The sequence below is a fragment of the Nuphar pumila genome, chromosome 3, assembly GCF_984573655.1.
Source record: "Nuphar pumila chromosome 3, dmNupPumi1.hap1.1, whole genome shotgun sequence".
Classification (NCBI taxonomy): Eukaryota; Viridiplantae; Streptophyta; class Magnoliopsida; order Nymphaeales; family Nymphaeaceae; genus Nuphar; species Nuphar pumila.
In genome coordinates this window covers 77,844,529-77,857,427 of record NC_143251.1, presented here as the reverse complement: position 1 = coordinate 77,857,427, position 12,899 = coordinate 77,844,529, and the positions used below count along the sequence as shown (strand labels likewise).

Sequence of the window (12,899 nt, the reverse complement as noted above, 5' to 3'; positions counted from 1 at the left end):
CTACGTCAGGGATCTGGCGACCTCTTGCCTCAGCTTCCTCAAGGAGTTCGTCTTCTAGAGGAATACACTTTAGAATTTTTTTTATGAGCTTTACATGATGCGTACGCCTTAGAAGCGAAGCACGCCTCGATGCGAGGTGTGCACTTCACCCATGTGAAGCATGCACTTCAAGCTTGCAACCGCCTCCCTACAGTGCCTCAGTTTCTTGAGCTTGTGCTTCGCCTCTAAGGCGTACACTTCAGATACTGAGTCGTTTGCTTCTAACAACACTGCTCACCCTTACTTTTCATTTTTCAGGTACCCACGAGTAGGCATACTTTGATGGCGATGGATGTGGTAGACTCGAGTATCTCTAGAGCTGGATCGTGGACCCATTCTAGTCTTGGGGCTTCTGTGTTTTGGGAGAGTGGAGCTAGATCGTGGACCCATTCTAGTCTTGGGGCTTTTGTGTTTTGGGAGAGTCACTGTTGTTATTTGAATTGGATTTTTTTTTTTTGTAAAAAGTACTAGTAGTTCACCAGATTTTGTAAATAAAACTTGAAAATCAATATATATATATATATATATATATATATATATGTTTTGATCCATTGTATATGGTATAGCTCTAGTTTTCAAAAAGAACTCAAAATAGTTTTCCTTCCATTGTGTGCTCATGTAAAAAAAACTTGATCAATTTTTTGAGTGTTACACTTTTTGGTATCAGAGCAGAGCTCCCAAAATAGTCCAAGATTTGATTGAGATGCTCAAGATCTGCATCTTGTCGGTTGTCTGACCCTGTCAGAGTGGGTAGTAGTTCTGTGTATTAATGCTTTGTGGTAGTTGCTTGTTTAAAGTTGCAAAATTGGACTATTTTTTTATGCTTATGTTGTGTAGCTTGGTAGCCTTTGTGGTGATTAGATTGTGTTTTTGCATTTTCTATATGTCGAGGTATCCTGAGGATTAGATGAGTCAGAGGGACTTTGTTTTGGAAGCCCTCTCGACCCTCACCTAGTTTGTGTAGTCACAGTCTTCTCAAGTGATGACATATAAGAGGTTTATGAATTTGGATCATCATTCATTTATGGGAAAATCAAACCCAGAGTAGGCTGAGTTTTAGATTCAAGAGATTGAGGGAGTGTTCTAGATCTTGGTATTACTCTATGAGAAGAAGACTCTTTTGGTTCACACTGATTGATCAAGGATGCCATGAGGTGGTGGAAGACCACCAAGGAGATTTGCTTCGGTGGATTTGCCCTCATACCCTGGGAGGAGTGTTGGTCTACTTTCCTGGACATGTACTTCCCTGAGTATGCAAAAAATAAGAAGGCCCAAGAGTGTACGAGCAAGTTTTGGCACATTGAGAGATATTGCACGAATATGTTTTCGATAAAGAAGGCTATAACGTTGAAGTTCGCCCGAGAGCTTTACAATAAGGTCCTCATGGGGCAACCTCAGACAATGCTAGAGGCAATAGAGGTGGCAAACATCATCGATGAGGACTAAAGGTTCTAAAAAAAAGAGTTAGACTAGAGAAGAGTCACTGTTATCTTTATCCAGGATGAAGAAGGATTCTCAAAAGTCCTTCAAGAAGTCATTCCAAAAGAATCAACACCAATGATTTAGGGGCCGCCATCAGTAGAGGCAGTCAGTTGGGAGATGCCTAAGATGTCAAGGAGACTACACGGAACAACCATGTCCCAAGAATATAGGAGAAGGCTTGCATTGTGTTTAGTAGGGTCGCTACATCAGATTTTATCCGCAGAGGTTGACATTACCTCATCCTTTGCATCAACATTAGCACTCACCGACAACATCAGTCCTAGTCGTCCCAACAACAGAAGAGGATCATAGGTTGTATACGTGGCTCCCACTGATGAGGTGTGCCTGAGTCATCAGGTCATTGAAGGTATTCTGGACACTATCAATTTTTTCACTCGTGTATTGTTTGATTCTTGTGTGACACATTCTTTTGCGTCAAGAGAATTCACTCAACTGTTGGATATTCTAGCAGTCGAGATGGATAGTGGTGTGGCAATAACCATACCTTTAGGAGCGAAAACCTTTTGTGTGTTGCCTCTTCTGATGGTTGTTGTTTTGATTGAGGGTCAAGTGTTTTTGGCAAACCTTATCCTCCTTGAGATGACAAACTTTGATGTCATTCTCGGGATGGACTGACTTTGCGAACACTTCGTTAGTTTGAAGTGTCATGGGCATAGGGTCCTGTTGGAGAGACCTAGTCAGCCCATAGTAGAGTTTTGCATGGTTTGACCTTTCCGTGATGGGAGAGCGATCTCTTCGTCAAAGGCTTCAAAATTCATGTTTTGCAGAGGTCAAATATTCCTCTCTAGCATGGTTGCTTTGAACCACGTGGAGGCATCTATCTATGGCTTGGAGATTGTTTGTGAGTTCACAAACGTGTTTCTCATAGACTTGTCAGGATTGTTGCCACTAAGAGACGTGGAGTTTTCCATTGATTTGGTGCCTAATATAGGCCCTGTATCTAAAGAACCATATCTTATGGCGCTAAGAGAGTTAGCAAAACTGAAGAAACGGTTAAAGGAGTTGTTAGAGCAAGGTTTCATCTGGACGAGTGTTTCACCGTGATGAGCTCATGTTATATTTATCAAGAAGAAGGATGGTTCTTTGCGATTGTGCATCGACTATAAGATGCTCAATCAAGTGATAATCAAGAACAAGTGTAACACCCTAATTTTTGAAACAAAAAATTTAGGACTTTTTTAAAAACCCCTTTACACGATTTTAAAAAAATACAATGAAAACTTTTTTTAAATATGGTTCAAGCCTTGAGTGGGTTATAGATACAACATACACCATATGTAAGACTAGAATAACTAAATGAAACCATAATTTGCATTTAAAATAAATCAAATACTAGTCTCAAACATTATCAGAGTTAACATGACTTAATCAAATAAATAAATAATAAAATATCAAGTCCTCTCAAAGCCGTAAAGAACGGTAACCATTTTGGTGTCACCCCAAGCCTACGGTCATCACCCATCAACCTAGTCATTACCTAAAATATTATAAGTAGAGGCATAAGTCCACAACCTCAATAGGTAATCACCAGAACACGTGAACACAAATATTCCAATCACAAAAATAAACATTGACACATTTTCATATAACATCTAAATCATGCAACATCATAATATTAGAATTAAGCATAATTCATATTTATATAACTAATCATGCTTTCATTCATATTACATAAATAAATATGCTACAATGCATCATGCCAATAAAATAACAATTTATGCAAACTGAAATATTGTAATGATTCCATTCTAATTTCTTATGTGCCACTTTTTCTTATTCTTGAAGGTATATTGTTGGGTTCGTAACTTCGATTCAACTATTCTAATGAGGGGTATATTATGCCATATATTTTATTAACCTCATAGAAATGAAGAACCTGCAACCTCATACCGAGGTCCCACTTGAGCGGTCTGTAACCAAGAGAAACTCCTAGTGGTCCTGTGTGAAATTGATTTCTACTATGTAAGGATTTTGAATGAATCACCTAGAACACATGGTAGTCTGGGCCCCCTACGACCATAAACAAGGGACTAGAAGATGTTTCCGCTATAAAAAACAAAACAACGGTCACCGGTTGTGTGTATCCCCACTCTCTCCAAAGTGAGTCCCAATCCAAAGGACCTATTTCGAATGGGTTATAGGTGTTATTTAATTATTAGGCTCATAAATTAAATTACATGTGCTCACCGCATACACGCCAGAGTTCACCAGCTCAATCTCCCCACCGGAGATTCTATAAGCAAGTATGTTTTTGACCCATCCAGATTTACAGTTAACACTATGAGGCTGACACCAATGATGCAATTATGTGATTATATGTATGGATATCTTTACTATCTCTGATACAATACAGGCACCCATAGGTTCCACCGAACCCTAGCTCGCACCCGAGCCAAACACACATGCTCATATCACACATCATTATTACCATGTCATATGTCCACATGCATACATAATGGCTGCAACTACATGTAATCCATGATCATGCTTAGACAAGGAATAACAGGTGTAATAATTCACTTTACACTGATCATGCCTTATGATATTCAATGTTCATTAACAATGCATGTCATATGAAATCAAGAATAACATGTAATACATTCAGTTTGCATGTATATTAGCTTAAATTTAAGATAAATATCTATAACCATGTTGTATAATGTAAAATACACTTAAACATCTATATATGTCATAATGTGTAAATTCAGATCCCTGTTAACCCATTTTTGAAAACCCCACTAAAAATCACAAACGGAACTATACCTTTTCAATTTTACTGGCAATGCTACTATGTCTCAAAAAAACAGTCCAAGAAAAAAGACTGAAAAATTCATTGTAATTAAATCATGAAAATTCCTGGAGTAAACTCTCTTCAGGAAAAATATAATCCAGATCCTGTCATCTGCATAAATTTATCCCGATTTGGAAAATTTCTCCAAACCTACAGAATAATCTTTTTACAAAACTTTTTTTACAAGATCTTTTTATATACCTATTACCTTTCATCCAGATTTTTCTCAATTTATTTTGATCAGTCATAGCTGGATCTTTAGAATTAACGAAATCATGGGTTGGAACAATTCTGCAGACAAAGTAGAAAATCAGTGCTCTATTGGAAATGACGTTTCGGCTTAATACTACTCCAAACGAAGCAAATCAAGATTCTAAATTCAAGCCTCAGACGTGTAGAATACTCCAGTATTTTTATTTTAATTTATTGACTTTATTTATATATATATATATATATATATATATTATTTTTTTTTGAAATAGATCGGGATAAAAAATAAGGACAAAAAAGCTAAGATTCAAACACATGCAATATACATCAAGCAAGAACAAGATTCAAGGTAAAAATTCATACAATCATGAGTTTTGATGCTCTAAACATATTTACATTATCATACAATAAACATTTGCTCAGATTCATGTTAATCTTGCTAAAATAATAACATACATTATTCAAGAATCACAAAACCATCAAGAAATATCTCAAATATGATTACATCTATGCAAAAATCATAAAAACTCTAAACAATCATGAAAATATGGATTCTTTATACATTAAAATGTTGTTTAATCATGCTAAATATAAAATAATTCATCATGCATGCTCAAATAAACTTTCATTATCAAATATATCAAATCCTAAAAATATTTTTGTCAAAACCTTCTTTAAAACAATATTTCGCATACAAGAACATAGATTCAAGCATATAACAAATTTTTAGAACTTATATAACCTATATTTCATCAATATAAATTAAAATTAACATATTAAACATGTTAGAATGAATAATATCTAGCAAAGAATAAGAAAAAAACTTTCTCTAAATCATTTTTTCACAAAAGAAACCCAAAAATTATTCTATTTCAAAATCATTTTTTTATTCTATGGTAACAAAGATCCATAAAAATGTGTTCTCCAGATTGAAACTCAATCTTAGAGAGGTGTTTCAAGGTTTGATCCATCATTGGTTCAGATCTAAAAATTGTTTCATGCATATTTCATGCGTTTGAAAAAATCTATGCCTACGCGATTGATATACCTACCTTAATTGAGTTCTTAAACGTAGCTCGGCCTTCGTCTCCCATCTTAGAACCTTAGAAGAACTTTAATGATTGCTGAAAAATCTTCAATAAGGAAGAAAGAAAGAAGAGGAGGAAGAAGAAAGAATAAAGAATAAAAAATAAAAAATAAAAAAAGATTTACCTCTCTTTTTTTTCCTTTTTACATTGGAAAACCAACCAAGGGGAGGGGAGGGGTGTCCCCCTTCTTAGAGTCCAACTCTAATGTTATTCTAACTAGGGTTGATCCCTAAGAGTCCTATTAAAAATATACTAATTAATTAATTAATTAACTACTATTTTAATCTTAATTAATTACTAATTAATCTAATGAATTGTGGATCCACTAGGGAGGGGTGTCCCACCCTCTCTAGAAATTTCTAGGGTTTAAAGACTCTCTAAAGTCTGCAGTGGATCTCACTTGGGTCCAAATAAAAAATGATCCAGATAAAAAAAACACAATCTAGATTCAAAACTTGATCCAGATCCAAAACCTAATCCAGATCCAAAAACCTAGTTGGGTTGGATCTAAGAACCAAACAAAAGGATCTAAATTCGAAACCAAATTAAAGATTCAAATCCAACACCACATCTAAAACAACACTGGATCCAAACTCAAGTTTGAATATGAACCTAACCCAATCAAGATCCAAAATCTAAATATATATAAATCATTTATTTTCTTGTTTAGTCCACATATTTTAAATTTTACAATTATTCTTGCAATTTTCTTTATAACGTAAGTCTTAATTTCTTAATAATTCAAAATCAAGAAAAACAAGAAAATCAAAAAATTATATTTTTTTGAACTAACCAAAATCCAAAACCATCTAATCGGATCTCCTATGAGATCTATAACTCAAAACGGTTCTAACTAGAGTCATAGTTCAACTTAAACTCTTGAATTTTGCTTGAATTTAACCTTGTTTTAAAGTGAATTTAAAAATTAAACTAAAGCAAAATCGCAGATGTTACAATAAGTGCCCGCTCTTGAGGATTGAGGATCTTTAGACCAGCTCAAGATTGCTAAGGTGTTCTCCGAGATAGATTTGAGGATTGAATATCATCAGTTCTGGATCAAGGCAGAGGACGTGCCTTAGATAACATTTTGTACTCGATATAGGCATTATGAGTTCTTAGTGATGTCATTTGGGTTGAATTTTTCAACACTTTTAATGAATTTAATAAATCATATTTTTCGTCAGTACCTAGATCTGTTCGTGATAGTGTTCATTGATGATATATTGGTGTATTCTGATAATGAAGAGCAACACAAAACTCATCTTTGTATTGTGTTGGAGACACTGCAAGAACATAAGCTCTTTGCTAAGTTCTCGAAGTGCAACTTTTGGCTTAATCGTGTGATATTTTTGGGTCATGTTATTTCTTGTAGTGGTATTGAGGTGGATCCAGTAAAGGTTGAAGCGATGATGGCTTGAGAGCGACTGAAGAGCATCATGGAAGTTCATAGTTTCTTGGGTTTAGCATGCTACTATAGGTGATTCATTCAAGACTTTGTTATAATAGTGGTCTCAATGACGAAGCTATTAAGGAAGAGAGCCAAGTATGTGTGGACTCTGCAGTGTGATGAGAACTTTAGGATTCTTATGAAGAAACTAACTTTAGTCCCAGTGTTAGCCTTACCCAGTGGTTCTAGAGGATTCATTGTTTATAGTGATGCCTCGGGTGTTGGCTTGGGTTGTGTTGATGCATCATGGTACAATGATTGCTTATGCCTCAAGACAGTTGAGGATCTATGAACATAATTACCTAACACATGATCTGGTTTTAGTTGCAGTCATTTTTGCGTTAAAGATGTGAAGACATTATTTGTATGACAAGACTTTTGAGATTTTCTCTGACCATAAGAGTCTTAAGTACATCTTTTCGCAGAAGGACCTAAATTTGAGGCAAAGTAGATGGCTAGAGTTCTTGAAGAATTATGATTTCTCTATATCATACCATTCAGAAAAGGCCAATATGGTTGCAGATGCGTTGAGCAAAAAGGCTTCAATTTCGTGCCTGATCAGTCAGAATTGAGATCTTCTACAGAGTTTCATTAATTAGCAGACGTTCATGGAGAGTTTGAGCCGTATTTTATGCTCGAATCTGGTCGCTAGGCCAAAGATTATGGACAGAACCACTCTTGCCCAAAAAGTGAGTCCTGATTATGACAAGTTCATGGCAGAGGCCGGCAAGGCCGATTCTCATTTTTTGTGCAGTAGTAATGGAATTATCTAATTTATAAAGAGATTATGGGTTTCCAATGATTTCACCTTGAGGTAAGAGATTTTGAGATATGCTTACTGATCGATGTATTTTATTCATCCTGAGAGTACCAAGGTGTTTAAGAATCTTCAAAGGAGTTTTTGGTGGAATGGTATGAGGAAGAAAGTAGTTGATTTTGTTGTGAGATGTCTCACCTGTGAACAAGTAAAGATATAGCATCAGAGATTTGAAGGTCTTTTGCAGGCATTGAGAATCCTAGAGTGGAAATGGGATGATATCACCATAGATTTTGTCATTGGTCTGTAGAGAACCAACATAAACAATGACACAATTTGGGTGATTGTGGATAAGCACATGAAGTCAACTCATTTCTTGGCCATCAATATGGTCAGATATTGGAAGACTATGGTAGATTTGTATGTCAATGAGATCATTCATCTTCATGGTGTTCTGCAATCTATTTTATCAGATCGTGATCCTTGTTTCACTTTATGATTTTAGAAGCAGTTGCAGAGTACACTTGGTATGAAGCTGAAGTTCAGTACTGCTTTTCATCATCAAACAAATAATCAGTCAGAGAGGACTATCAAAACCTTAGAGGATATGCTTCACACTTGTATTTTGGAGTGGTCAAGAGAGTGAGATAAACACATTAAGATCGCAGAATTTGCACATTTAGATGGCCTCATATGAGGCTTTGTACGAGAGGCCTTGTCGATCCCTGCATTGTTAGAGCGAAGTGGAGGAAGGGGCTCTAGAGTCGCTAGAGATTATTTAGCATTACTCAAATCAAGTGCAAACGATTCGTTATAAGCTATTGACAACTCAAACCAGACAGATAAATTACGATGACAAGAGGCACAAAGATCTAGTTTTTGTGATGGGAGATCACGTCTTCGTGAAGATCTATTTCACTCAAAGTGTTTTTTGCTTCAGAAGGAAGGGAAAGTTGAGCCCTAGATACATTAACCCTTTTGAGGTCTTGGAGAGGATCAATGCATCAACTTATTGAGTGACTTTACCACCAAATTTTATACCAGTTCACGATATATTTCATGTCTCGATGCAAAGAAAGTATATTAGCAATCTATCTCACATGATTCAGCATGAGGAGATTGAGGTGTGAGATGATTTGATAGTGGAATAGAACCATGTTGAGATTGTGGATCATCAAGATAAGAGCTAGAGGAACAAGGTAATTTTGCTCATCAAAGTGAGATGACAACACTTTGGGATTGAAGAATGCATTTGAGAGCCAAAAGGTGATATGCGTATCCAATACCCTTCATTGTTAGCTTAAATTTCGAGGATAATTTTTTTTTGGTACGGTGGAATGTAATATCCAACATTTTTCTTGTTTTTTATATCATATGGATAACATATAGAGGATTTTTTCATGATTTTTGTGTATATGGTTGCTTTCTTACATATTTCTCAAGAATAACAATGTTTATTTTATTGAAATCGAAGTTGAGACGAGTTTAGAGCATGCCCCACAAGTTTTAGTGTCATTGTGGTCAATTCGAGAGTGTTCTAAAAGCATTTGTGTCCCAAGGGACATAGTCATCCAACCCAGAGTTGACCCAGCTCATTCATCTGTGTGGGGGACCCATTTGGTATTTTCATTTTTGTTGTAGTGGCAATTCTGAGATTTTTCGCTTCGAAGAGGACATAAATAGGTCCAAAAGACTCATTTGGAATTTTTTCCATGCAAGGGCATTTTGGTCCTTGTTGGGCCTAGGCTGCCACCCATACCAGCCAACACCCACAAGTCATACACTACCAGGGTAAAATAGACCCAACCAGGTGGCAGGCCCCTTGGGTGTTGGCTCCAACTTAGTTGGACCAACTAGGTTTGAACCTAGTTAGCCAACTAAGTGGAAAACTAGGGCACTCATGCCCCTTTTGGGTTGGGATCCAGTAAGATCTCAGTTAGATCCCGAACTAACCCCATACCCATTTTCCCTTCAAAACCCTATCTCTCCCATCGACCTCTCCTTCTCCTTGGTGGCAATGAGTTGTGCCCCTCCATCCATTGTCTTCTTCCTTTTAACTGTCCTGGTGGATGACCTCATGGGTTGTCCCTCGTGTTGGAGCTGTTATGGTATCGTGGAGACCTAACCCTTATTGTGAACCCTAGAGTGAGGACCGACTAAGGTAGGTTGGCCCCTTCTCTTTCTTCCTCCTCTTCTTGTGCCCTATGCCTTTCTTCTTTCTTCTTATTTATGTATAAATAATACAAAATTTTATAATTGGTTCAAATAGGCACTTTCAACATAAAGGTTGTATTGAACATAAATTATTCCAGTCTCATCTTCAGCAGGTAGCATGCCACAAATATTAAATCAAGCATGATGCAATGCACTTACAATTATCTCTGTCCTAACCATGATACCACCTACGAGGAAGAAGATCATGAGCCTACCTTCAAACGCTAAATTTGGCAAGAACAAGACCACAAAAACACACAAACAGGATTTTCCCTAAATCTCTGAACGGCGGTAGCTCAGCTGCAACCCTTCCTCTATCTTGAGGATGCCCAAAACAAAAAGAAATTTCAAAATAGAATCATATGGTTAGCATGTACACATAATACATTTTTTTTTTTAAATTAGAACCACATAGGCAACTACATGTTTTTTTTCAAATTAGATCTACATGGATAACATATATTCTTGATATAGAGTTTTTTTTCAAAATAAAACCATGACACAGTTTTTTTTTTGAAATTAGAGCCACATGGATAACATATATACATGATACATTTTATTTTTACAAATAGAACCACATGAATAACATAATGCATAATTTTTTTTTCAAATTATAACCACATGGACAATATATATATACTTGATACGTTTTTTTTTTCAAAATAGAACTACATGGGCAGCATGTACACATAATACATTTTTTTTTCAAATTAGAGTCACATGGACAACATATATACTTGATACATTTTTTTTTTCAAAATAGAATCACATGTGCAATATGTACATATAATTCAGTTTTTTTTTTTAAAATTAAAACTACAAAGACACCATATATACTTGAGTATATATGTTGTTTATGTGGTTCTAATTATATATATATATATATATATATATATATTCAAAATATAACCACATAAGCAACATGTACACAATACAATATATATATAATTAGAACCACATAAACAACATATATACTCAATATTTTTTGTTTAAATAAAACCACATGGTTGACCAAACTTGTGTGACGGGAGGATCCCCTTAATTGAGAGAGCTCTTGAGTTGGAGTCCTCCTTGGTGGGGGACTCCTCCAAAAATGCTAGGCATTACACCAAGCAACTCTCATTCAGCCATAGTAGCATTGTTAGATTCTTATCAGAGACATGATAAACCCGAACCGATCCATTTGCACCCCTAACCTACGTAATATTATACCAACTTAGTGGTAAAGGGTCAGATGGATCGGATTTAGTAAGGGATCTGATCTGAATATGAGGGCTATTAATTGCTGTTCATGAACTGAGTAAGGTCCAGATGTGCGTTCATATCATACTTGGTCTGATCATTTTCAAACGGTTCCGGATTCAGTAACTACTTGGATTAGTTTTGCGTTCGTGCTTCAAAAAGTTCAAATAAGTACAATCTTTTTTTGCACTCTGTTTCAGAATATAGAAAAGTCCTTCCTTCTGCTTATTGATCCAATTCCAGTGTTATAATGTACATGTCCGTTTCCTGATTCAAACTTTGCTTCATCAGATCTCATTCGGATGGGGACCCGGGCTTAAATCCATTGCTGCACTGCACATATTTCTGATTATAATTCAGATCCGGCCCGTATCCGATCCGTTTACAGCTCCACTTTTTTGATCCAGATCCGGTCCCTACCTGTTGGGACCTGGGAGCGGATCGTCTCGTCACTTGCAGCAACTTGTCATCGGAACAATTTAGGCTTCGGGCTACCCGAAATTGTTCATCTTCTTCTTCATCTCTCTCTCTCTCTCTCTTTGTCTCTTCGTAGCGAGCGACAATGGTGAAGGGTTCCGGTCTCTACTCTAACATCGGGAAGAAAGCCAGAGGTAATTTTCGTTTTTTTTTGTTCGGTTTGTTTGTCCGTTTTAACTATTTCTTCATTTTCGTATTTTACTTTAATTTTCTTCTCTTTTCAGATCTTGTGTACAAGGATTACCACCGCGATCAGAAATTCACTCTCACTACCTACACAGCGATTGGCGTTGTGAGTCTCCTCTCTGTATTCTCTTTCCTTTTTTTTGGGGATTTTATATGCGGTAGAGTTTGTTGTTTTGTTTGAATGAGGGTTCGGCGTATTTTGTTCTTGCATTAAGCATCATTCTACCTCGCTTCGCGGGGTTCTGACGTCACAAGTCTCGAAGATCGATTTGGATTAGGGTTTTGGATGTGAACAGATGTGAATTTTTCTCATATTAGGGTTTCCTTTTGAGGTGTTGCCGTTTTTCATTATGTTGATCTTCGGTTTCACTCTTGGTGGTTTGTTTCTACAGGCTAAATTATGCATTTCTTTGTTTTCTTTCCACTTTCGTTTCGAGTCTGATTCAGATTGACGTTCGGTCGTTTGACATGCTTTTCTTTTTCTTTTTCATGTTTTGCATCTATTTTAGCAGCCAACTTATATTCCGAACCCTGCAGTAGCCATTTTGATGAGGTAGTAAGGGGCTCGGGGTTATAAATTTTGATTCCTGATTATTTTGTAGTGGAACGTTACCTTCATGAGCATGCAAGTTTTTGCAAATCATAGTTTTCAGGCGGATGTTCTTTTGGAGTACTTTGAGCTTTTGTGTTCATACTGATGCATCCTTCTCTGTTTATAGCTTTCCATTTCCTGTTCTGGATTAGCTAGAGTTTCTGTCTTGGCAAATTTTGGATTATCATTTTTAGATTCTCAAGAACTGTTTGTTGGTGTCATCTTGTGTTAAGATCTCAACCATTTTTCAAGGGCCTTACAATTAGATTTGACTTAACATATGAGCTTTAGTTGTGCATTGGAATGTGTTATTGCTTTCTATAACATTAGATTTTTGTTTACCTTTTTTTTTT

General features: G+C 36.2%; 1 protein-coding gene across 1 annotated transcript in view; it reads left to right on the top strand.

The window, feature by feature from the left end:
• Positions 1-11,762: 11,762 nt before the first annotated feature.
• The window catches only part of LOC149843065 (NADH dehydrogenase [ubiquinone] flavoprotein 1, mitochondrial-like), a 32,266-nt gene continuing 31,129 nt past the window's right edge, over positions 11,763-12,899 (top strand). The window contains exons 1-2 of the mRNA XM_089999572.1: positions 11,763-11,902; positions 11,993-12,060. Of these exons, the coding sequence (XP_089855698.1) occupies positions 11,854-11,902; positions 11,993-12,060 (117 nt within the window). The 5' untranslated portion in view covers positions 11,763-11,853. The remainder of the gene's footprint in view (positions 11,903-11,992; positions 12,061-12,899) is intronic.